The 25,321-nt window shown below is 43.6% G+C and overlaps 1 protein-coding gene across 2 annotated transcripts in view; it reads left to right on the forward strand.

Annotated features, from left to right (window-relative positions):
* The window catches only part of GAB3 (GRB2 associated binding protein 3), a 57,784-nt gene extending 32,683 nt beyond the window's left edge, over window positions 1–25,101 (forward strand). The window contains exons 5-10 of one of the 2 annotated variants that reach the window (XM_060001831.1): window positions 9,328–9,383; window positions 9,860–10,079; window positions 12,098–12,179; window positions 13,129–13,231; window positions 22,735–22,851; window positions 24,142–25,101. In XM_060001831.1, the coding sequence (XP_059857814.1) occupies window positions 9,328–9,383; window positions 9,860–10,079; window positions 12,098–12,179; window positions 13,129–13,231; window positions 22,735–22,851; window positions 24,142–24,258 (695 nt within the window). In that variant the 3' untranslated portion in view covers window positions 24,259–25,101. The remainder of the gene's footprint in view (window positions 1–9,327; window positions 9,384–9,859; window positions 10,080–12,097; window positions 12,180–13,128; window positions 13,232–22,734; window positions 22,852–24,141) is intronic. The other variant, XM_060001832.1, reaches the window with a different exon arrangement.
* Window positions 25,102–25,321: the final 220 nt, after the last annotated feature.

Consider the following 25,321-nt stretch of genomic DNA (forward strand, 5'->3'; position numbering starts at 1 on the left):
GGTTAGGATTCAGTGCTCTCACTGCCGGGGCCCGGGTTCAGTCCCCGGTTGGGGAACTTGAGATCCTGCAATCTGCGTAGCATGGCCAAAAAAAAAAAAATTATTCCAAAGTAATGGCTATAATTCCCTGTGCTGTACAATATATCCTTGTTGCTTATCTATTTTATACATAGTAGTTTGTACCGCTTAATCCCCTACCTTATCTTGCCCCTCCCCCTTTCCCTCTCCCCACTGGTAAACACTAGTTTGTTCTCTATATCTATGAGTCTGCTTCCGTTTGGCTATAATACATTTATTTGTTTTGAGTCTGCTTCCGTTTTGCTATAATACATTTATTTGTTTTATTTTTTAGATTCCACATACAAATGATATCATACAGTATTTGTCTTTCTCTGTCTGACTTACTTATTTCACTAAGCATAAGAGCCATCCACATTACTGCAAATGGCATTATTTCATTCATTTTTATGGCTGAGTAATATTCCATTGTATATATATACCACATCTTCTTTATCCATTCCTCTGTTGATGGACACTTAGGTTGCTTCCATGTCTTGGCTATTTTAAATACTGCTGCTATGAACATTGGGGTGTATGTGTCTTTTCGAATTAGAGTTTTCATTTTTTCCTGATATTTGCCCAGCAGTGGGATTGCTGGATCATATGGTAGCTCTAGTTTTAGTTTTCTGAGGAACCTTCATGCTATTTTCCATAGTGACTACACCAATTTACATTTCCACCAACAGTGTACAAGGGTTCCCTTCTATCCGCATCCTCACCAGCCTTTGTTATTTGTTGCCTTTTTTTTTTTTTTGCGGTACGCAGGCCTCTCACTGTTGTGGCCTCCTCCGTTGCGGAGCACAGGCTCCGGACACGCAGGCTCAGCGGCCATGGCTCACGGGCCCAGCCGCTCTGCGGCATGTGGGATCTTCCCACACCGGGGCACGAACCCGTGTCCCCTGCATCGGCAGGCGAACTCTCAACCACTGCGCCACCAGGGAAGCCCTTGTTGCCTTTTGATGATAGCCATTCTGACAGGTATGACGTGATACCTCATTGTGGTTTTCTAATAATTAGAAATTTGGAGCATCTTTTCACGTGCCTGTTGGCTATCTGTATGTTTTCTTTGGAAAAATGTCTATTCCCTTCTTTTGCCCATTCTTAAATCAGGTTGTTTGTTTTTTTGACATTGAGTTTTATGAGCTGTTTATATATTTTGAATATTAAACCCTTGTTGGTCATATCATGTGCAAATATTTTCTCTCATTCTGCAGGTTGCTTTTTGTTTTGTTGGTGGTTTCCTTTGCTGTGCAAAAGCTTTTTAAGTTTAATTAGGTCCTGTTTGTTTATTTTGCCTTTATTTCTTTTCCTTAGAAGTTAGATCCAAAAAATATTGCTATGATTTATGGCAAAGAGTGTTCTATGTTCTCTTCTAGGAGTTTTATGGTTTCAGGTCTTGCAGTTAGGTCTTTAATCCGTTTTGAGTTTATTTTTGTATATGGTGTGAGGAAATGTTCTAATCTCACTGTTTTACATGTAGCTGTCCAGCTTTCCCAGCACCACTTATTGAAGAGACTGTCTTTTCTCCACTGTATATTCTTGCCTCCTTTGTTGTAGATTCATTGACCATAGGTGTGTGGGTTTATTTCTGGGCTCTCTATTCTGTTGCATTGATCTATGTGTCTGTTTTTGTGGCAGTATCATGCTGTTTTGATTACTGTAGCTTTATAGTATTGTGTTAAGTCTGGGAGGGTTATGCCTCCTGCTTTGTTCTTTTCCCTCCGATCGCTTTGGCATTTCAGGGTCTTTCATAGTTTCATTCAGGGTCAAGATCCATATGAATTTTGGGATTATTTGTTCCAGTTCTGTGAAAAATATGGGTATTTTGCTAGGGATTGCATTGAATCTGTAGATTGCTTTGGGTCGTATGGACACTTTAACAGTATTAATTTGTCCAATCCAAGAGCGCAAGATGTCTTTTCATTAGTTTGTATCACCTTCAGTTTCCCTCATCAGTGTTGCATAGCTTTCAGAGTATAGGTCTTTCACCTCCTTGGTTAAGTTTATTCTTTTTGATGCGATTTTAAACAGGACCATTTTCTTGCTTTCTCTTTCTGATAGTTCATTATTAGTGTATAGAAATATGACAGATTTCTGTATATTAATCTTGTATGCTGCAACTTTGCTGAATTCATTTATCAGTTCTAATAGATTTTGTGGAGACTTTAGGGTTTTCTATATAAAGTATCATGTCATCAGCAAATACTGACTGTTTTACTTCTTCCTTTCCAATTTGGTTGCTTTCTATTTCTATTTCTTGTCTGACTGCTGTGGCTGGGACTTCCAATACTATGTTAAATAGAAGTGGCAAGAGTGGGCATCCTTGTCTTGTTCCTGAATTTAGAGGAAAGGTTTTCAGCTTTTCACTGTTAAGTATACTGTTAGCTGTGGGTTTGTCATAAATTCCCTTTATTGTGTTGAGATACGTTCCCTCTATACCCACCTTGAAGAGAGTTTTTATCATGAATGGATGTTGAATTTTATCAAATGATTTTTCTGCATCTATTGAGATGATCATGTGATTTTTATCCTTCCTTTTGTTAATGTGGTGTATCACATTGATTGATTTGCGAAAATTGAACCATCCTTGTGTTTCCAGAATAAATCCAACTTGATTCTTTGATGCTATATGATCCTTTTTATATATTGTTGGATTTAGTTTGCTAATATTTATTAAGGATTTTTGCATCTATATTCATCAAAGATATTGACCTGTAATTTTCTTTTTCTGTAGTGTCTTTGTTTGGTTTTGGTATCAAGGTAATGGTGGCCTTGTAGAATGAATTTGGGAGTGTTCCGTCCTCTTCAATTATTTGGAACAGTTTGAGAAGGATAAGTATTAGTTCTTCTTTATATGTTCGTTAGAATTCCCCCGTGAAGCCATTTGGCCTTGGGGTTTTATTTTCTGGGAGTTTTTTTTTTTAAATACAAATTCATTTTCACTACTAGTGATTGGTCTGTTCAAATTGTGTGTTTCTTCTTGTTTCAGTCTTGGCAGATTGTATATTTCTAGAAATTTGTCCATTTCTTCTAGGTTTTCCAATTCTTTGGCATGTAACTATTTGTACTATTCTTTTATGATTTTTTTAATCTCTGTGGTATCAGTTGTTATTTCTCTTGTTTCATTTATTTTGTTAATTTGGGCCCTCTCTCTTTACTTCTTGGTGAGCCTGGCTAAAGGTTTATGAATTTTGTTTATCTTTTCAAAAAAGCAGCTTTTGGTTTCATTGATCTTTTCTATTGTTTTTTTATCTCTATTTTATTTATTTCCTCTCTGATCTTTATTATTTCCTTTCTTCTGCTGACTTTGGCCTTTGTTTGTTCTTCTTTTTCTAATTCTTTTAGGTGGTAGGTTAGGTTGTTTATTTGAGATTTTTCTTGTTTCTTGAGGAAGGCCTGTATTGCTGTAAACTTCCCTCTTTGAACTGCTTTTGCTGCATTCCATAGATTTTGGAGTATTGTGTTTCCATTTTAACTTGTCTCGAGTTATTTTCTGATTTCCTCTTTGACTTCTTCATTGACCCATTGATCCTTATTAGCATACTGGTTAGTCTCCACACATTTGTGCTTTTCCTATTTTTCTTTCTGTAATTGATTTCTAGTTTCATACTGTTGTTGGAAAAATACTTGATATCATTTCTATCCTCTTAAATTTGTTGAGACTTGTTCTGTGGCCTAGCATGTGATTTATCCTGGAGAACATTCCATGTGCACTTGAAAAAAAATGTGTATTCTGCTGTTTTGGGATGGAATGTCCTGTAGATATCTATTAAGTCCAACCAGTCTGCTGTGTCATTTAAGACCACTGTTGCCTTACTGAGTTTCTGTCTGGATGATCTGTCCATTGATGTCAGTGGGATGTAAAAATCCCCTACTATTATTGTGTTACTGTCAATTTCTTCCTTTATGTCTGTTAGTATTTGCTTTATATATTTAGGGGCTCCTGTATTGGGTGCATATTTGTTAATGAGTGTAATATCCTCTTTTTTTATCGATCCCTTTATCATTATATAGTGTCCTTCTTTGTCTTTTGTTATAGCTTTTGTTTCAAAGTCTGTTTTGTCTGATAGAAGTATTGCTACTCACACTTTTTTTGTTATTTCTGTTGGCATGAAATATTTTTTTCCATCCCTTCACATTCAGTCTTTGTGTGTCTTTAGCCCTGAAGTGAGTCTCTTGTAGGTAGCATATTGAAGAATCTTGTTTTTAATCTAATCAGCCCGCCTATGTCTTTTGATTGGAGCATTTAGCCCATTGACTTTTAAAGTAATTATTGATAGATATGTATTTATTTCCATTTTATTGCTTGTTTTCTGGTTGTTTTTGTAGGTCTTCTCTGTTCATTTCTTCTTCTTTTTGCGTCTTCCCTTGTGGTTTGGTGATTTTCTTTAGTGTTATGTTTGTGTTCCTTTCTTTTTAGTCTTTGTGTATCTATTGTAGGTTTTTCATTTGTGGTTATCATTGGGTTCATATATGTTGACCTATAACTGTATCTACTTGTTTTTTTTTTTTTTTTTTTTTTTTTTGCGGTACGCGGGCCCCTCACTGTTGTGGCCTCTCCCGTTGCGGAGCACAGGCTCCAGATGTGCAGGCTCAGCGGCCATGGCTCACGGGCCCAGCCGCTCTGTGGCATGTGGTATCTTCCCGGACCGGGGCCCGAACCCATGTCCCCTGCATCGGCAGGCAGACTCTCAACCACTGCGCCACCAGGGAAGCCCCATCTACTTGTTTTAAACTGATAGTCATTCAAGTTCAAACAAATTCTAGAAGATCTACATTTTTTACTCCCTTCCCCCACATTTTGCGTTTTTGATGTCATATTTTACATCTTCATGTCTATACCTTAACTCTTTATTGTAGTTATAGTTGATTTTATAATTTTTTGTATTGTAATATTTGTACTGGCTTATTTAAGTGGTTGATCCTCAGTCATTACTATATATTTGCCTTTCCTAGTGGGATTTCCTTTTTCCTATAGATTTTTCCTTCTTTTCTGCTTAGAGAAGACCTTTTAACATTTCTTTTAGGGTAGGTTTAGTATTGATGAACTCTTTTAGTTTTTGCTTGTCTGAGAAGCTCTTTATCTCTCCTTCGATTCTAAATGATGATCTTGCTGGGTAGATTATCCTAGGTTGCAGGTTTTTCCCTTTTAGGACTTTGAATCAATCACTCCACTCTCTTCTGGCCTGCAAGGTTTCTGCAGAGAAATCAGCTGATAGCCTTATGGAGATTTCCTTGTAAATGACTATTTTTCTCTTGCTGCTTTTAGAATTCTCTCTTTATCTTTTGCCATTTTAATTATGATATGTCTTGGTGTGAGTCTGTTTGGGTTCATTTTGTTTGGAACCCTCTGTGCCTCCTGTACCTGGATATCTGTTTCCTTCTTCAGGTTTGGGAAGTTTTCAGCCATATGTTCTGCAAATACATTTTCAATGCTTTTCTCTCTCTTTTCTCCTGGAACCCCAATGAAATGAATTGTTGGTGTGCTTTTGACAGTACCTAGAGGAATGGAGTTTTTTATATGCTTTGATCCAAATCAAATTAGATCCCTTTGGCAAAGAAGCTTCTGGTCTTCACGACTTGCCTTGCCCTGGTAGAACTACTTCTGAGTGAGCTGGTGAGGGGTATGGGAGCACCCCAAGCTAAAATGCCACAGATTCTCAGTGTTCTTACCAGATGTCCACTAGTTGTTTTTTTTTCCTCCAATAAATCCTTCCCAATATAATATACAACAATTTTGTTGTATGCTTTTGGTAAATTTTCAGAGTCCCCAATTAGTTGTGCTTGACGTTTTAAAAATAGTTTTGTACACTTGTATCATTGTTTTTTGGAGAATGGCTTTTCTGAGCTCCTCATTCAGCCATTCCAATAATACCACCTTCCTCTGTTTGCTAATATTTTTTGCGGGGTGAAGTAGAAAAGAATAGCTTTATTGCTTTGCCAGGCAAAGGGGGCCGCAGCAGGTGAATGCCCTTAAAACCGTGTGTCCCAACTTGGAGAGGGTAGTGAGAAGTTTTACAGTAATGGTTCAAAGAGGGTGTGACGTTTGCTAATATTTTATTTAGGATTTTTGCATTGTTAATCATAAGTGATATTAGTCTGTACTTTTCTGATATATTTTATGTTTATCAGGTTTAGCTACCAAGTTATACTTGCTTCATAAAAAGAATTAGAAATATTCCTTGATTTTCTAAACTCTTGACCAAATTTGTGAAGCACTGGGACTGTCTGGTCTTTGAAGTTTTGGTAAAATTGTCTGTTGAAACCGTCTGATCTTCATAACTTTGTCTATTTTATTCTTTGGAAATTTTTTGTGTCAATTTTGCTGTGGTGTATTTTTTGGAAAATTATCCATTTCATCTAGATTTTGAAATTTATTTGTGTAAAGGCATGCAGAATTGTCTCTTTTTAAAAAAATTTCCTCTGTTTCAATGCTAATTTTTTCCTTGTCAATTCTTATTTTGCATATTTGTGCCCTCCTCTTTTATTGATTAGATTGGCTGGTTGGTTGCCTTTAGGTTATATTTTTTCCCCAGGAAACCAAGATTTTGATTTTTTAAAATTAATTCCAGGGCTTCCCTGGTGGCGCAGTGGTTGAGAGTCCACCTGCCGATGCAGGGGACGCGGGTTCGTGCTCCGGTCCGGGAAGATCCCACATGCCGTGGAGCGGCTGCGCCCGTGAGCCATGGCGGCTGAGCCTGCGCGTCCGGAGCCTGTGCTCCGCAACGGGAGAGGCCACAGCAGTGAGAGGCCTGCGTACTGCAAAAAAGAAAAAAATTAATTAATTCCACTATTTCTCTGTAGTCTATTATTTTTTGCTTTTATCTTTATTTTACAATTTCTTTTCATTTGCTCTGTCGTCCTGTTTTAGCTTTGGGTATTTAATTCATCTGTTTCATTCTGTCATTTTTATTGATATAATGTTTTAATAGATTTTACATTCTGGGTAGAATTGACCATTTATTTATTCCAGGTACTTGATGGGCCCTTTCAATATTAGATTCAAGTGTTACTTTATTTGTGGACCTTTTCTTGGATTATGATTTCAATATTTTGTAAAATTAATTTTTATTGGAGAATAGTTCTGTACAATGTTGTGTTAATTTCTACTGTACAGCAAAATGAATCAGCCGTGTACATATACATATGCCCCCTCCCTTTTGGACTCCCTTCCCGTTCACGTCACCACAGTGCATTGAGTAGGTTACCCTGTGCTACACGGTAGGTTCTCATTAGTTATCTAGTTTACACATAACATCAATAGTGTATATATGTCAATCCCAGTCTCCCAGTTCATCCCACACCCCCCTTCCCCCTTGGTGTCTATACGTTTCTTCTCTACATGTGTGTCTGTATTTCTGCTTTGCAAATGGGATAATCTATACCATTTTTCTAGTTTCCACTTATATGGGTTAATATGTGATATTTGTTTTTCTCTTTCTGACTTACTTCACTCTGTGTGTGACACTGTCTAGGTCCATCCATGTCTCTACAAATGGCCCAATTTCATTCCTTTTTATGGCTGAGTAATATTCCATTGTATCTATGTACCACATCTTCTTTATCCATTACTCTGTCGATGGGCATTTAGGTTGCTTCCATGTCCTGGCTATTGTAAATAGTGCTGCAATGAACATTGGGGTGTATGTATCTTTTTGAGTTGTTTTTCTCTGGGTATGCGCCCAGATGTGGGATTGCTGAGTCACATGGCAGCTCTATTTTTAGGTTTTTAAGTAACATTCATACTGTTTTCCATAGTGGCTGTATCAATTTACACTCCCACCAACTGTGCATAAGGGTTCCCTTTTCTCCACACCCTCTCCAGCATTTGTTATTTGTAGACTTTTTAATGATGGCCATTCTGACCGGTGTGAGGTGATACCTCATTGTAGTTTTGATTTGCATTTCTCTAATAATTAGTGATGTTGAGCATCTTTTCATGTTTGTTGGCCATCTGTATGTCTTATTTGGAGAAATGTCTATTTAGGTCTTCCACCCACTTTTGGATTGGTTTGTTTTTTTTGATATTGAGCTGCATGAGCTGCTTGTAAATTTTGGAGATTAATCCTTTGTCAGTTGCTTCATTTGCAAATATTTTTTCCCATTCTGAGGGTTGTCTTTTGGTCTTGTTCATGGTTTCCTTTGCTGTGCAAAAGCTTTGAAGTTTCATTAGGTCCCATTTGTTTATTTTTGTTTCTATTTCCATTTCTCTAGGAGGTGGGTCAAAAAGGATCTCGCTGTGATGTATGTCAGAGAGTGTTCTGCCTAGGTTTTCCTCTGAGAGTTTGATAGTGTCTGGTCTTAATTCCATCGATCTCCATCACATCATTCTGAGCTGGGAGTTATTCTCTTGCTTTAAGATGATGTTGACTCTTCAGTTTATTTCTCAGAGGCAGCCTGGCTTTTCCACATGTCCAAGTTCTAGGGAGACACTTTGCTGCGGTGCCCACGTGCTGAGGGCCCTTTTTGGCGGTGTTCCCCGTCACCGGCCGCCGTCTCCTCCCGTGGGCTCTCGCAGTTCGGGGCCCCTGCCTTTCCTCCTCCTCCACTTGCTCTCTCTCAGCATGAGCCAGTGCTCATCTTCCTACGCTTTGAATATTGAGAGTCTCTAGGATTTTATATTTAACCTTTTCTCAACATCTACAACCTAGATCATGTCCTCTCCTCTGAGGTTTTGACTGCCATCTCTGAGCAGGTCTCATTTGCATCTAGGCCCATATATCTTGCTACCTTCTGGACATCTCCTATTTCAGTTCAACAGCTATTCTAAATGTTTACGTCACACTGTTTATGTCACATCCGTCTCACAAATGTCTGATCCTGGACTCATCCAGCTCTCCTCTCTCTCCGGATCTGTACCTGAGGCGCTGACTCTTGCTTCAGAAATTCATGGTCACCGATTCGCACTGCTGCTCATCACAAGGGCTATTTCACGCCTGCTGCCCTCTCCTCAGACCTCCAGCTCTGCCTCTACCATCTCTAAGTGCAGAAAATTCATGTAACAAATGCAACGAGCATTTGTTAATTACTGGCTCTGACTCTCCCCAGTTCACAGAGAGAACTGAAGCCATCATACAGCAACGTCTTCAAAATCTGGTCCGCTTTCCATCTGTGGGGGGAAGGTGTTCTGACTGCCCAGCTAGACTCAATAGCAAGTCTCTCTCCCTCCCTGGAGCTGCACACAGGGCCCTGAGGTGCGCAGGTACTAGGAGCCTAGCGTCAATTGATGTTGTCCGCGTTTTTCACCACCCTGCTTGTTTCTTGCAGGTGATGTAGAAGGCCAATCTTTAAGACACCGAGATAAGCGGCTAAGTTTAAATTTGGTAAGTTTGGTACTTGAGTTTCTTTAAGCCTCAATTTTTACCAGAAAAATAGCCTGACCTATTTACGTTCCCATGATGTCTTTTAAGACAGCACTGTGAATCTCTGAGGACCCCTCCAGTCTCCCATTAAGGCTTAAACTTGTCTGGGAGCTACTGGACTTTGTGTGCTCTGAGGACCCTGCCAGTTCTAATGGTCCAGACGCTTCCCCAAACTTGGGGCACCTGCTGAAGTCATCACATGATGCTTAAAGCGTTTGCATAAATTCATTAACCTCTGTCTTCTGGCATGAGATCTAGGCGAGTCACCACCTACCTCACACGCTAAGTCCAGAGGCAGAGCTTGAGTTAGAGGCTTGTCTGACTTTCCTAAGCAAGTTCAAAGTCATTCTTGGAAAATCTGCAACTGAAATGCCATGTGCAGCCGAGGCTGCCCACTGGAAGCAGTTTCCATGGCTGTTCTGTGCTTTCCCTTGCAGCCGTGCAGGTTCTTCCCGATGTCCCCTCCAGCTTCCGCCAGCACTGAGGACAGCTACGTGCCCATGAGCCCCCAGGCCGCCGCCTCTGCTCTCGGACCCCACTGCAGCCCTGACGACTACATCCCAATGAGCTCAGGAAGCATCTCCAGCCCATTGCCCAAGCTCCCGGCGGACCTGGAGCCTCCCCCCGTGAACAGAGATCTCAAGCCTCAGAGGAAACGTAAGTTACTTCCCCAGGCCTGCTGCGTGGGACTGGGGAGCAAGGCCTGGTGGCCGTGTGGCAAAGCTTCCCTCCTGACCGTCTCTGGGAAGGGGACACTAGAGAAACCAGCCCAGAGGCCTGGGAAGCACAAGGGCAGGGAGAAATGGCTGGGATTGAGTGGGGAGGACCCTAAGGATGAAAGGAGCCAAGTTCACTCCAGAGGACTCATCTTTGGCTGCTTCCCTAACAAAGGCGTCCACCTTGTGTAAGGCAGCCAAGAATGGCCTTTGACACTGATTCCTCATGCACACCTGGTCGCATGCCACGTCGCTCAGTGCCCTGCTAGCGCCCGGCAGAAGAGGTGTGTGGGGCGGGGGCACATAGAGGTGAGCGGCCGGAACAGGCAGGGAGGAGGGCGAAGAGGGGACGAGCAAAAGCAGGTCAGGGTAACTTGCCAACTTCCTTTTTCGCTCGTCGTCACCTGCCCAGTAGGGCTGGGCGATTCCAAGGAAATACCTGGTACCGTGACCATGACCCCTGACACTCCATTGGCTCCGTCGCCGGCTCTGCTGCTTCAGGTGGCCCCGCCCAGAGCTGGAACTAAGTCGTCTGCTTATGCCCGGTCCTCTCCAGGCTCCCCCTCTTCAATTCGAGTCAAATCACATTTCTGGGAGAGGCACAGATGAGCGAGCAAGCAGGGAGAAAGATATGTCCAAACCACCTGGAAGAAAAAGTCGAGTCATTCAATAGGTACTAAATAGGGGAACAGACCCTGTCTCGTGAGCTTTAGAGGAAGTAGCCATTCAGGCTGGCCAGAAACCATTTCACAGGGACCTGTAACTTTGAGGTAGATACTGTTGTTTTGCTCAGTGACTTTTCTGTAGCAACGCCGTGCAACAGAACTTTCTGTAACGAGGAAAATGTGGCTGTTGAACAAGTGAAACATGGCCAGTGCAACTGAGGAACTGAAGTTTTTAATTTTATTTAATTTTAATGCATTTAAATTTCAATAGCCACATGTGGCTAGTGGCCACCACGTTGGATGTTAGAGCTCTAAAAGACCTAGTGATGGAGGCGCAGAGATTTTGGTTGGACGTGTGGTTGTGGATTAATTGGGACGCCTGGGCCAGGAGGGGCTGGTTCTTACACGTGTGGCTCCGGGGTTGGACCCTGCGGCCCAAGCAGGAGAGGCAGGGGGTGTAGCCAGGAGGCGTCTGGCCAGTGAAGCCGAGACCAGGGTGCATCACAGCCAGGAGAGACCTTCTCCCCGGGGACCACGCGACGCATATGTCCTTTCCAGCTCAGCACCTGGCAGGTCTGAGTCTCCTGGGCAACTGATTGAGCAGCACGAAAGTCACTGGCAATATGGAGCGGAGCTAAACACTCTCCACCTGTGTGGCCTAGTGGAGGAAAGAGCTAGAAAACCAAGCTGGTCAAGGCAGCAACAGAGGAATACGCTCACGACCAACTCAGCAAGTCGGGCAGCTGAGGGGGAATGGGATGCCAAGGCTACTGCAGTGAACAAGCCAGAAAACCCTGTGCTCCCAGAACGCGGTCGGTCTAGAGCCAAATCAGATCATCACAGCTGAATGTATCGTCACGAAGTGGGCGAGTGCTGTGAAGGGTAAGCACAGGAACTCATGACAGCCCATGAGCTGGGCCTTATCTTGCCTGGAGGTCAAAGAAGGCCTTCCTCCTAAGCAGGACCTGTTGAGCTGAGATCCGAAGATGACTCTAACTAAGGCAGAGCGATGGGGAAGAAAGGTACAGTTTCAGTTTGGGACACCTAGAACCATGCCTGACAGTGAGTTCTCGATAAGTGTGTAGCGACTGGGTGTAAGCCCAGCTGATCGTGTAGCCACTGGCTCGGTGGTTGTCCCCTCTACCCCCCGTGAGGCAGGGAAGAGTAGGACAGCAAACAGCACGCTCACCGTCAGCACTGCTTGTAAGGAAATGTGGATCTGATGGAATGTCATAGTTCGTGGCCTTGAACCCCTGAGAACTCACCATGTTGGCTGTCATGTGTTACCTTGTAGCACGGTCGCCTCCCCTGGACCTGAAAAGCCTCTCCACCATCCGGGAACACACGTCTCTCACCAGGACCCGCACTGTGCCTTGGTGAGTCTGATTGCTCATAGGGGCCTCATCCGGTGCACTCCCAGCGTTACTCAGGCCTCGGTGGTTAAAGGAAGTCGAAGCCCACTCGATCTAGCTTAAGTCGAACAAGGGATGGGATTTATTATCCCGAGCTGGAAGTGTTTTGTAGGTCACAGAGGAAGGACCATAAGTCAATCTCCCAGGACCATGGAATCGGGAACAAGAGTGCTGCTGGGAACCTGTCTCTCACGTCTGCTTCTCTGTTGCACAATCCTCACGGCCTGAGATGGCTGTCCCTTAGATCCTTACTTACATGCTACAACCCTAGTACCAACAGAGAAAGGTTCTTTTTCAATCCCAATTCACGTGGGCTCAGGAGACAAACCCCAAAACGTATCTGCACTCTTTCATCTCACCGTGTAGCAATTTCAGAGTCCTTGTAGGAATTTCAGAGTCCTGAGCCTGGCCTGGCAGTTTCTTAGTTCACCCTCTATGCTGCAGGACACAACGGCTCTGTAAAGCAGAGTTCTGCAGTGAACTACATTCCCAGACAGAACTGCAGAGCCTTGGATGAAAGTGGATTCCTATCAAAGGAATGACCACACTTCCTTACTTTTCCTGGTTACTTTGAATGGAAACAAGAGAGCCTCAAAGGAGCGTTTTTGTTTTGTTTTGTTTTTCTCTAAATGATATGATGCCTTGGTCTCTTTCTAGAAAGCTCATGAGCTGTGTCACATGGAGGGCCTGGAAAAAAAATAGCCTTTGAGAATTGGGAACCCTTTTCCCCATAGCAGGACGGCAGCTGCGGGGTAGTCTCTCTCCTGGTTCAGGAATTGCTTTGGCCAGAAGGAAGTTGCATGGGGAAGCGGGGGCGAGGGCCAAAAGCCCAGAGGGGCCATGTCAGTTCTTGGCTGGCTTTCAGAGCAGCTGTAAGACATTGCCTTGACCTCACCTATATTTCTGTTCTTAGCAATCGAACCAGCTTTCTCTCTCCAGAAAGAAATGGTATTAATCCTGCAAGATTTTTTGCCAATTCTGTTTCCAGAGAAGAGGAACAAAGCTACATGCAAATGGTAATCCTGTATTTTTCACACTCTTCTTATTCTTCACCCCAATCTATATTATCAGTTCACTGTAAAGGAAACATAGCATTCAGAAAGTCCTGTGCAATCTTAAAACAATTACTTGACTGTAATACCAGCTTACAATGTTTTCCAGACTGGGAACAAGTTGTTATGAAGTCGGTTTTCTTTCCTGCAATATTCAGCTCCTCGTACCACTTTGAGGCCACAGTTTTAAGTGTACCCAGGGCTGCAACGTGTAATGGGAAAATGGAAATGCTAGCAACTCTTTTCACCATGGCTGGGATATTGTGTTTGACTCCAGTAGGTTTGTAGCTTCCTGGATGTCCAGAGTCTAAGCTGTGAAAACTCACACATTGGATGTCCCCTTCCACCACACCACTGGGTAGCCCTGCCCTGACTGCCTCCGAACCTTTACCAAAGATGAGTCACTTAGAGTCCCGTTGGGAGGGTGGCCCAGTGTCCCGGGTCATGGATGGGTCTAGTCTCTGGAGACTCCTGGTAGAGTCTTTCTGTGGCCCAGAGTGCACAGAGACCCGACATCTCGATCCTTTGATGAACGATTTATGGCTCAATCTGTCCTCCTGCCCTCTGTTGTCCCTTCCATTCTCTCTACTTTGGATTCTGTTGAGAATGGATTACTGAAGAGAAAGGGGGTCTTTTAGCACCTCTGGCAATTATCAGGCCCTTTCGCCAGAACTTTAAAATGTAGGGAACTCTAGAGAGAATCTCTGTTTAAACTATGAAATTTTGAAAAAGAGATCTTAGAAGGACAGTGTTCAAGGCACTGAGACTATATACTTTTGAGAAGAGAACTCGGCCCTCCTATACGTGACAATAACAGGCATTTAAAATTCTCAAAACAGTCATCTCCAGTGAAGCAGCAATTAAATGCTTCGTTTTGCCTTTCTATTTGACAGATTGTTCTGTGAGTACCCACGTGCAGGTGGAAGGTGACTCATATCCAGTCTGCTGTGGTATTCCCAATATTTTGCACACTTAGTAATGGCCCTTGGGAAACCTCTAGAAGAAAACACTCTTATAAAAGATACTGCCCAGCTGTGCTTTGTCTCCAGAGAACAGAGAAGGGAAGTGAATCTATAGCCTCATAGAAGCAAGTGCAGAATCATTCCAGACACTAGCAGTTATTTCTGATCTTTGAGGTTGTGAGAAAGACCACTGTTTCATTAACAGCATAATTCAGGATTGGTCTCTTGCCTGTATATAATCATTGATTAATGACTGTCTCTGTACATTGCTAGGCAATATGACACAGTAGATTAAGAGCCCAGAAAACTGGCTGAAGGAAGGTAGCTCTGAGGGAACCACCCCATAAATGAATTTAAAGCCTATCCCATCTCATTCAATTGTGTGTTTTAAATTCAGTAATATGATATTTTCAAATGACTTTGATTTACATTATTTCGCTTGTTCCACAAAACAACCCATTTGGTAGACAGAACTAATATAATTCAGTTTCAATTTTGCACATAATCATATGCATAATTTTTTTCTCTTTGAGGACAAGTTCTTATCTGAATGTAAAAATTTAAGCTAGGGGCTGAAATACAAGTTTTCTTTTATTAAAGTCACCTATCCTTCTTTAGCTACTTTATTTTTTAATGAAATATAGTTGATGTTCAACATTTTGTTCATCTCAGGTGTACTACGTAATGATTGACATGTGCATACATTGAATGAAATGGTCACCGTGATAAGTCTAGTAAGCATTTGTCCCTCTGTGACTTACTACAATGTTATTGATCCTGTTCCTTACACTGTAGAGTACATTCCCATGGGTTATACAATGGAGGTGTGTGCCTCCAAATCCCCTTCACTTATTCCGCCCACTCCTCACCCCCTCCCCTATGGCAACCACCCATTTGTTCTCTGTATCTGTGAGTCTGTTTTCATTTTTTGTTTTTGTTTTTGGCTGTGTTGGGTCTTCATTGCTGCATGCGGGCTTTCTCTAGTTGCGGCGAGCGGGAGCTACTCTTCGTTGTGGTGTGCGGGCTTCTCATTGTGGTGGCTTCTCATGTTGTGGAGCACGGGCTCTAGGTGCATGGGCTTCAGTAGTTGTGGCTCGTGGGCTCAGTAGTTGTGGCTCGCAGGCTCAGTAGTTGTGGCTCGCGGGCTCTAGAGTGCAGGCTCAGTAGTTGCGGTGCATGGGCTTAGTTGCTCCGCGGCATGTGGGATCTTCCCGGACCAGGGCTCGAGCCCATGTCCCCTGCATTGGCAGGCGGATTCTCAACCACTGCTCCACCAAGGAAACCCCTGCTTTTTGGGTTTTGTTTTGTTTAGATTCTACGTATGAGTAAGATCATGTAGCGTTTGTCTTTCTCTGACTTATTTCACTTTGGCATAAGAGCCTCTAGATGCACCCATGTTGTCATAATGGCAAGATTTCTTTGCTTTTTTTTTTTTTTTTTTTGCTGGGTAACATTCCATTGTGTGTGTGTCTATATATATATATATATATACATACACACACATGTACATACACACACACACACACACATATATACGCATCCGTACACCACATCTTTATCCATTCATCTATTGATGGACACTGAGGTTGCTTCCATGTCTTGGCTATTGTAAATACTGCTGCACTGAACATGGGAGAGCATGTATCTTTTCGAATTAGTGTTTTTGTATTTGGGGGGTGATAAATACCCAGAAATGAAATTACTGAATCATATTTTTAATTTTTGAGGAACCTCCATACTGTTCTCCATAGCAGCTGCACCAATTTACATGCCCACCAACAGTGTACGAGGGCTCCCTTTTCTCCACAGCCTCACCAAATTTGTTACATGTGTTCTTTTGATGATGGCCATTCTGACAGGTGTGAGGTGATGTCTCATTGTGGTATTGATTTGCATTTACCTGCTGATTAGTGATGTTGAGCATCTTTTCATCTATCTGTTGGACACCTGTATGTCTTCTTTGGAAAAATGTCTATTCAGGTCCTCTGCCCATTTTCTAATCAGGTTGTTTGGTTTTTTGATGTTGAGTTGTATTTGTTATTTGTATATTTTGGATATGAACCTTTTGTCAGATGTATCATTTGAAAATATCTTCTCCCATTCAGTAGGCTGCCCTTTTGTTTTATTGATAGTTCCCTTTGCTGTGCAAAAGCTTTTTAGTTTGATGTGGTCCCTTTTATTTACTTTTTGTTTTTCTTTCTCTTGCCTGAGGAGACGTAACCAAAAAATATTGTTAAGACCCATGTCAAAGAATATACTGTTTATGTTTTCTTCAGGGAGTTTTATGGTTTCAGGTCTGGTATTTGTCTTTCATCCATTTTGAATTTGTTTTTGTATATGGTGTGAGAAAGTAGTCCTGTTTGATTCTTTTGCATGTAGCTGTCCAGTTTTCCCAGCATTTATTGAAGAAGCTGTCTTTTCTCTGTTGTATATTCTTGCCTCCTTTGTCGTAGATTAATCGACCACACAAGTATGGATTTATTTATGGGGTATATTCTGTTCCATTAATCTATGCGTCTGTTTTTTTGCCACTACCACACTACTTGGATTATAATATAGTTTGAAATCAGGGAGTGTGATTCCTCCAGCTTTGTTCTTGTTTTTCTTTTTCTTTCTTTCTTTTTTTTTTTTTTTTTTTTTTTTGCTGCGTGCTGGCTTTCTCTAGTTGCGGCGAGCGGGGGCTACTCGTCGTTGTGGTGCATGGGCTTCTCATTGCAGTGGTTTCTCTTGTTGCGGAGCATGCGCTCTAGGCGCAAGGGCTTCAGTAGTTGTGGCTCGCGGGCTTCAGTAGTTGTGACACTCAGGCTCACTAGTTGTGGCGCACGGGCTTAGTTGCTCCATGGCACGTGGGATCTTCCCGGACCAGGGCTCGAACCCGTGTCCCCTGCATTGGCAGGTGGATTCTTAACCACTGCACCACCAGGGAAGTTCCTGTTCTATTTTTTTTAATTTGATGAAGCACTTCAGTAGGCAAGGTACCGTGAAAACCGCATGACCACCATATAAAAATAATCTTAAAATGGTAGAGAATATAGTTTTAAATTGTATTTTGTAAAGCCAAAACTCAACTGCCAAGAAAGGAAAGGGGATCTCTCGGGCCAAAGGTATTGAGAACTTGCAAATCCTGAAAATCAATAGGAATTACAAAAGATAAAATCACCTAGAGAAGTAAGTCATTATTAGAAATATTAGATTTCACATATAAAAAAACATGTTTTATATATTTAAAAAGTAAGATGAGTTGAAAGTTGGACTGAGCCAAAAGATACTATTTAAAAACGACCAGGTGGGGGTTCCCTAGTGGCGCAGCGGTTGAGAGTCCACCTGCCCATGCAGGGGACGCAGGTTCCTGCTCCGGTCCGGGAGGATCCCACATGCCGCGGAGCAGCTGGGCCCGTGAGCCATGGCCGCTGAGCCTGCGCGTCCGGAGCCTGTGCTCCGCAACGGGAGAGGCCACAACAGTGAGAGGCCCGTGTACCGCAAAAAAAAAAAAAAAAAAAAAAAGACCAGGTGGATTAGAAAAGACCATTTAGAACTTCTAGACATAAAAATAGGAATGAAACTAGAAACTCAACGGGTGAGTTAAACAGACTGAACCCAAAGAGTAATTTAGTGAAGTAGAAGATAGTTTTGAAGTTCCTGATAAGTCAGGACAAGGAGATAAAGACATAAACAAAGTTGAGAAATGGAAGATAGCACGAGAAGGTCCAACATTTGTCCAGTCGGCGTTACAGAAGGAGATAATAGGAAAAAAAATAGAGAAGCAATATGTAAAGGGATAATGTCAGTTTCTCACAGTTCGTGAAAGACATCAATCCTCAGTCCAAAGACTCACAAATAGGTCATTGTAGTCAAATGTTAGTGGTAGACCGTGGATGGTAGGTGTATGGGTGTTCATAGCATATTTTCTTCAATTTGGCTGCTTATTAGAAATTTTCCATAGTAATAAATTGAAGAAATAAACCCCATGAAAGGAATATGAATAAAGGTGAGAAATTAACAAAATAAACCACAAAATTAGAATCAACACTGACCTAATTTGCTCTTTTAAGAGATTAAAATTGAACGCAACCAATCAAGAGAAAGCAATGCATGCAAATAAACAATATTAAGAATGCAAAGGAAGGAGGTAACAATTGCAAATACATCAGAGATTAATGACGCGAGAATACTATGAACAACTTCATATTGAGTGAATTTGAAAACTTTAGTGAAAATAGGCAAATTCTCAGAAAAATATTATTAAAAACTGACTCAAGTAAAAACAGAAAACACAAATTATTAGAGAAACTGAATACGTAGGGAAATTTTTACTACAAAGGATCACAAGGCCCCCAAAACTTTACAGAAACTTTCTATCAAAAGGAAGCGATCATTGCAGTCTTATATAAGCACCTCCAGGGAATGGCAAAAAGGGGAAATATTACCCAGCTTATTTTATAAAGCTAAAATAACTTGATGCCAAAACAAATAGCACTAACATAAGTAGAAAATTATATATCAATCTCACTCATTCATGAAGGGTAAAAAATCCTAAGCAAGAATAAGTCCAACCAAATCTTGCACATGAATGTTCATAGCATCATTTTTCATAATGGCTAACAAGTGAAAGCAACCGAAATGTTCACCAAACGATGAATGGGTAAATAAAATGTGGTATGGCTACACGGTGGAATGTTATGCAGCCATACAATGAAATCAGATCCATGAAACAACAAGGATGAACCTTGAAAACAATATGCTGAGTGAAAGAAGCCAGTCACAAAAGACCACTCTTTGGGACTCTGGACCCCATTCCAGGACGTGTGCGTGTTGGTTGGGGGGGGTTCCCACATAACACCAAGCAATTCTCGGACACCGGCAGGGTGTCCAAGGATTCAACTCAATTCTGACACTTTCTACCGGGAGCTAGCGTCAGATTCCACAGGTTAAGGGTTCAGTCCTACAAGACTGCCCACCCCTTCCAACTTCAGCTGCTGGTCACAATCCCAGGTTGTTATCTGTGCTTCTGACTGACTGGCTACAGATTGGAGGTTCCCACGTCCCCCTGCTTGGGTTTGGCTCATTTGCTAGGGCAGCTCACAGAATTCAGGGAAGCACTTACTTACGTTTACTAGTTTATGATAAAAGGATATGATAAAGGATACAGATGAACATCCAGATGGAAGAGAGGCACAGGGCGAGGCATGAGGAAAGGGCCCAGAGCTTCCACGCCGTCACCAGGGGCCACTCTCCCAGCACCTCCAGGTGTTCACCAGCCCAGAAGCTCTCTGAACCCAGTCCTCTTGGGTTTTATGGAGGCTTCATTATACAGTATGACTGGTTAAATCAGTGGCCGTTGGTGACTGAGTCAAGCTCCAGCACCTCCCCACTCCCCAGAGATCGGGTGGGAGCCGGGGAGTGGGACTGAAAGTTCCAAGCTTCTGATCACATGGTTGGTTCTCCTCGCAAGTAGGAGGCACGTTGTCAGGTGCCACCTCGTTCCTATAATAAGAGACATCTCTGTCATTCTCAACACTTAGGAAATTCGAAGGGTTTTGGGAGCTGTGACCCAGGAATCGTGGACTGAAGACCAACTATATATGAGAAATAAATATTTGGTCATCTGAATGACCAAATATATATTTCTTGTAAATCACAGTATCACAACCACATATTGTATGATGCCATTTCTATGACATGTCTAGAATAGCAAATCTATAGAGACAGAAATTAGATTAGTGGTGGTTGCCTAGAGCTTGGGGAGATAGTGGGACTAGGGGATGATGGCTAAGGGGTGCAGGATTCGTTTTGGGGTGATGAAAATATTCTAATTGAGGTGATGATTGCACAAATATGTGAATAGCCTAAGCACCACCGAATTGTACACTTTAAGTGAGAGAATTGCGTGTTATGGAACTATATCTCAGTAAAGCCGTTTACAAAAGAAATCCTAAAAATTTTAGTAAAATAAGTTCAGCACTTTATAAAACTGAAAATATGCATGAACGGGCTTCCCTGGTGGCGCAGTGGTTAAGAATCTGCCTGCCAATGCAGGGGACACGGGTTCGAGCAGATTGAGCTCGACCAGATTCGACCTGGCCTGGGAAGATCCCACATGCCGTGGAGAAATGAAGCCCGTGCGCCACAACTACTGAGCCTGCGCTCTAGAGCCCGCGAGCCACAACTACACAGCCCGCAAGCCACAACTTCTGATCCCGCGTGCCACAACTACTGAGCCGGTGTGCCACAGCTACTGAAGCCCACACTCCTAGAGCCCATGCTCCGCAACAAGAGAAGCCACCGCAATGAGAAGCCCGCGCACCGCAACGAAGAGTAGCCCCCGCTCGCCTCAACTAGAGAAAGCCCACACGCAGTGATGGAGACCCAATGCAGCCAAAAATAAATAAGTTAATTAATTAATTTTAAAAATATGCACGAACAAGTTGGAATTATTCCAGGTATGCAAAGTGGTTTTAACATTTGAGAATCTGTTCATGGGCATCTCGGTAAAAATGGCAGATTGACCACAGACTTCTGTTTTCCCTCCGTCCCAAACCTTCCTCTAAAATCACAGTAAGGGATTTGTTAAAGGCATAAACCCACACGGCTGTGAAGCACTGAAGAAGACAAACACGGTAACGCATTGGAAACTGGAAAGCAGGTGGATTTGTAGTGAATGATTGATCAGACCCAAGAGGGAAGCTCTAGCATAAAGACAGAAACCAAACAAACTATGCCAGAAGGAGAAACAGTTTCTTTTAAATCTATTGTTACAGATATCCCCTGAGAGATGAGCTGTTACAACCATAAATTAAAGGAATCTATCAAGTCAGTCAAGCACATTAACATGTTAAAGGAGAAAAGCAAAAATATTCAGTAGAACTGACCAGCTATTCACATATGGGAACGTGATATGTGAACAGAGGCTGCATTACTGGGAAAAGGAGGGTTGCCCATGTGGGGTGCAAACAGAACAAAAGGGAATTACTTGTATCCCTGGGTGACCACCACATGTTAAAATCAGTTGAGGCTAGGTTATGACTTAAATGTAAAGGACAAAACTTGATAACTTAGAAGAAGATGTGGGAAAACAAATTACAACCTCAGCATAGGAAGAATTCTTTAAACAAAATACAAGAGCAAACTACTCAGGAAAATATTGATATATTACATTGAAAGCGAGAACATTTCTTCATTTACAAAATACCAAGAAAAACCCACTGTAGACTGTGATGGGCTATTAGCAACACACATAACCAACAAATTGTTAGTCTCTTAGATATGTGAGGCAAATCAGAAAAATACAAGCACTTCAGTATAAAAATTAGCAAAACAAAACAAACCTAAACAGATAATTCACAGAAGAGAACAAAATGAATGACCCGTAGACATATGAAAGGATGGCCAATTAATTAAATTATCAAGGGTGCGGAAAATCAAATCACAGTAAAATACCATGTTCCTCGTATCAGGCTGGTGATAGTCAAGTTGAAGGGGCCCACATCCCAGGGACACACCCTAGAAATTCTTCCACAGGTGCGTGAATGCTCACAGGAGCATTGCTTGTAAGAGCCTCCAAACTGGAAACAACTCAAATGCCTGTTGTCGGTGGAACAGTTAAATAAACTACGTAATGGAATCATGTATGCTAATGAAAATGAAGGAAGTGGGGCATTGACATGGGTGAACGTGAAGTATGTAAACTGAAGTCGCCACAAATGCATACAATACGGTTCTATTGAGAAAAGTTCAAAACAGTCAAAACAAAACAGGACACTCACACATTCATAAAACCATCTTTAAAAAGAAAAGTGGTAAACACCAAGTTCAAGATAGCACTCACCCCCTTGGGGGGCAAGAAGGCAGCAGTAGGGCTTCCCTGGTGGCGCAGTGGTTGAGAGTCCGCCTGCCGATGCAGGGGACGCGGGTTCGTGCCCCGGTGTGGGAAGATCCCACGTGCCACGGAGCGGCTGGGCCCGTGAGCCATGGCCGCTGAGCCTGCGCGTCCGGAGCCTGTGCTCCGCAACGGGAGAGGCCGCAGCAGTGAGAGGCCCGCGTACCGCAAAAAAAAACAAAAAAACAAGAAGGCAGCAGTAGAACGCAGCCCTCGGCATGTGCCGTGTGTGTCATGTAGCGGTGGCATACTCCGAAGCTGGATGGTTACCACTGTTTGTATTGTATAAAGTATCTTTAAATGCATTTGGGATGTCTTCACTTAAGCTTTCATAAGTGTGATTGAGCTTTTCAGGATTTAAAGTCTCTAAGGTATCATGGGCCTGTCAGACCCGTAAAATGATTCCTTCTTGGGGGAGATTTTGGCCAGCTGCTTCAATGGTGAATGAAGGCATAGCTTCGTGTGAAGGCCAGCTGGGCTGTATTGTATTTCAAAGCCAGCTCTCCTTCCGAGGTGCGGGCTGAGCTGCACAGGACTCGTCGGGCCGCTGTTGTCCGATGGCAGCTGCTCGCCCCCTGGGCAGCCAGGCCAGAAGTCGGTAACCCGCATCCTGTGGCGCTGGTTTCTAGGAGGAGCACGGAGAAGCCAACTTGCTGAGCAGTGGAGCTCTGACGTGGACGAGGAAATTCAGCCTGGACTATTTAGCCCTGGACTTCAACTCGGCGTCACCAGCCCCTGTGCAGCAGGTAGGCAGTACTGTGCGTCTGAGAATTCCCAGGAGATTCCATTTCGGTATGGATTTTGTTTTGGATGCTTCCACCGTGGACGTTCTCTTTGCAGAGTCTTAAACCTACAGACACGCACAGTGAAGAATCTTAAAATCAGCCCTAACTCTGCCTCCCAGAAGCCCTGGTGTATTTCCCTCGGGGCTGTGTTCTTTGCATGTCTGCGTGTGTGAATGTATGTAGTATTCGTGCTCTTCAAAGCTTGGACCATGACGTTTGTTGAGAAATTGCTCTGGCAGAGATGAGGGTGGGGTGAAGTGTAGTCCACGCATAGGAAGGGCCTGCTGAGGGAAGAAGTGACAGCCCTGCTTGGCTAGACTCTGGGGAGTGGTGACGGGAGCTCTCAGATGGCTTTGAAGCGGCTCCGTAAAGGGCCTCAGGTGCCAGGTTGGGCAGTTTTGACTCCCTTGAGTAGTATTCTTGTCTGTAGAGTGGTCAGCAGAAATAACGCCTATGTTGAAGCCTGTCGTGAGGATTAAGTGAGTTAATCCATGTAAGGGACCTTAGCCATTGACTGTTGTCACTCACTGCACAGGGGAAGCCATGGAATGAATGGCTGGTGAGCAGTGGACGACAGCTGAAGAGTTTTTAGCACGGGATGGTCATGGTCCAGACTGCGCTAACAATATATCGTTTGATGAGAAAAATCACTTGCTGAACAGAATATACAGTATAATTTCATTTTGTGTGTGTGGCTTCCCTTCCCTTTTGCTGAATGAGCTCCCACTTCTCCTTAACCTTTCATTTCATTCCAGAAACCTAAAATGATACTCCAGCAAAGCTGGTCAGCAGGATAGACAGATAAGCCCAGACGGTGCATTAGCCAGTTCTGGTCGGCTGTGCAGTGAAGACAAGCCCCGAATCTCTGTGGCTTTTGACCGCAAAGGCTTCTCAGTTGTTGCCTGTGGGACAGTCCATCACGGTCCCCACGTGAGGCATGCCGGTGTCCTGGCAGGGGAAAAAGGGAGAGTGCAGGATCACAGGACGCCTCTCTCCTCTCTAGGAGGGGCACCCGTCACCCCACTCATATTATATTGGCCAAGGCGAGTCAGCTGGCTAGAGCTAAGTTGAAGGGAGCAGACGTGAGGAGAGATTTACACACATTCACCCGCAGCGTGACATTTCTGCAAGTGACGACCCAGGAGGGAGGGCCAGCCAATACTCGACACTGTAATCCACCAGAGACTGACTGACATTGTGCTGAATTTTTAAATTTGATGGAATGAAACCCTTTTTCTTCTCCCCCTTCAGAAACTTCTCTTTTCAGAGGAGCAAAGAGTAGACTATGTCCAAGTGGATGAGCAGAAGACGCAAGCTCTCCAGAGCACCAAGCAGGAGTGGACGGACGAGAGGCAATCCAAAGTGTGACGGGGCTGGGCTGCGGGCAGGGGGCTCTGAGGGAGGCCAGCCCTTGTCACCGGCCACGCTGGCCCCTGCCAAGCCTCAGGCCGGTGGACCGGGATGTAGAAAACTCCATTCGGGCAGGGTAGGAACAATCAAAGCAAAAGTGGCGTTAGAAATCTTCTCCGGTGGAGCCTTTGACGTGCAGATTGGAGCCAACAGGATGACATCTTTTGACTCCAACGCCTGAAGTTTCGATCTCTCTCCTGTGCTTCCACTGGAATCATAAATGATCCTAGGAGAGACGCGCCTGGGCACCATCTTGTCCCCACCCCTGAAGGCACAGTGCAAGACACCAAGCCTAGTGATGGTGGCAGAAGGACAATGCGAGTGACAGGAGCCTTGAGTCCCGAGGTCCGTGAGGAGCACATCAGATGAGGCTGGTGGCTCTAAGGACAGCGTGCTTAAGCAGCCGCCTGTGGCTGGGTGTCGCATTGCTGTTGGCTTTCTCCCGGCATGCTTCCACACGCATCGTCTCATCTCTTCCCCTCGAAGACCTCGGAAGCTAGGCTTGGCGGAGATCACTGCTCCCACTTTGAGGAAAACAATACCAAGAACCAGAGAGGGGAACGCTTGACCCAAGACGACTCGTGGAGTGAGACAGCAAGTCAGGCTCCTTCCGCCGTCCAATGCTGCCTCAGTCACTTAGGATGACTTCAGAGACACGTGGGAAACACGTGCGGACACGGGGTGGCTCATCCTCTCCTCTCCCTTTCACAGGATCTCGAGCAGGTGCTTTTTCACTTGAAAGGTATGCCTGTCGAGCCAGGGTTTCTTTGTATGGTGCTCAAACGGGGCACTCGAACACAATCAGCGGTTACCATTAGAGACACCTCCCAACAGTCAGTGTGAAATGCGTTCTTGGTTCACACGGTCCCCTTGCCACCTCGGGGAAAGCTGTCCCTGGCCATCCTGTGCTGGACTCAAGCTTCTGAGGGATATAGTTCTGATCCAAAACAAAATCAAAGAACAAACCAAACACCGGTGACTTCAAGTCTCAGGTTTCCTGGCTACTTTTCCCTTCTGCTTT

The sequence above is a fragment of the Delphinus delphis genome, chromosome X (assembly GCF_949987515.2).
Source record: "Delphinus delphis chromosome X, mDelDel1.2, whole genome shotgun sequence".
Classification (NCBI taxonomy): Eukaryota; Metazoa; Chordata; class Mammalia; order Artiodactyla; family Delphinidae; genus Delphinus; species Delphinus delphis.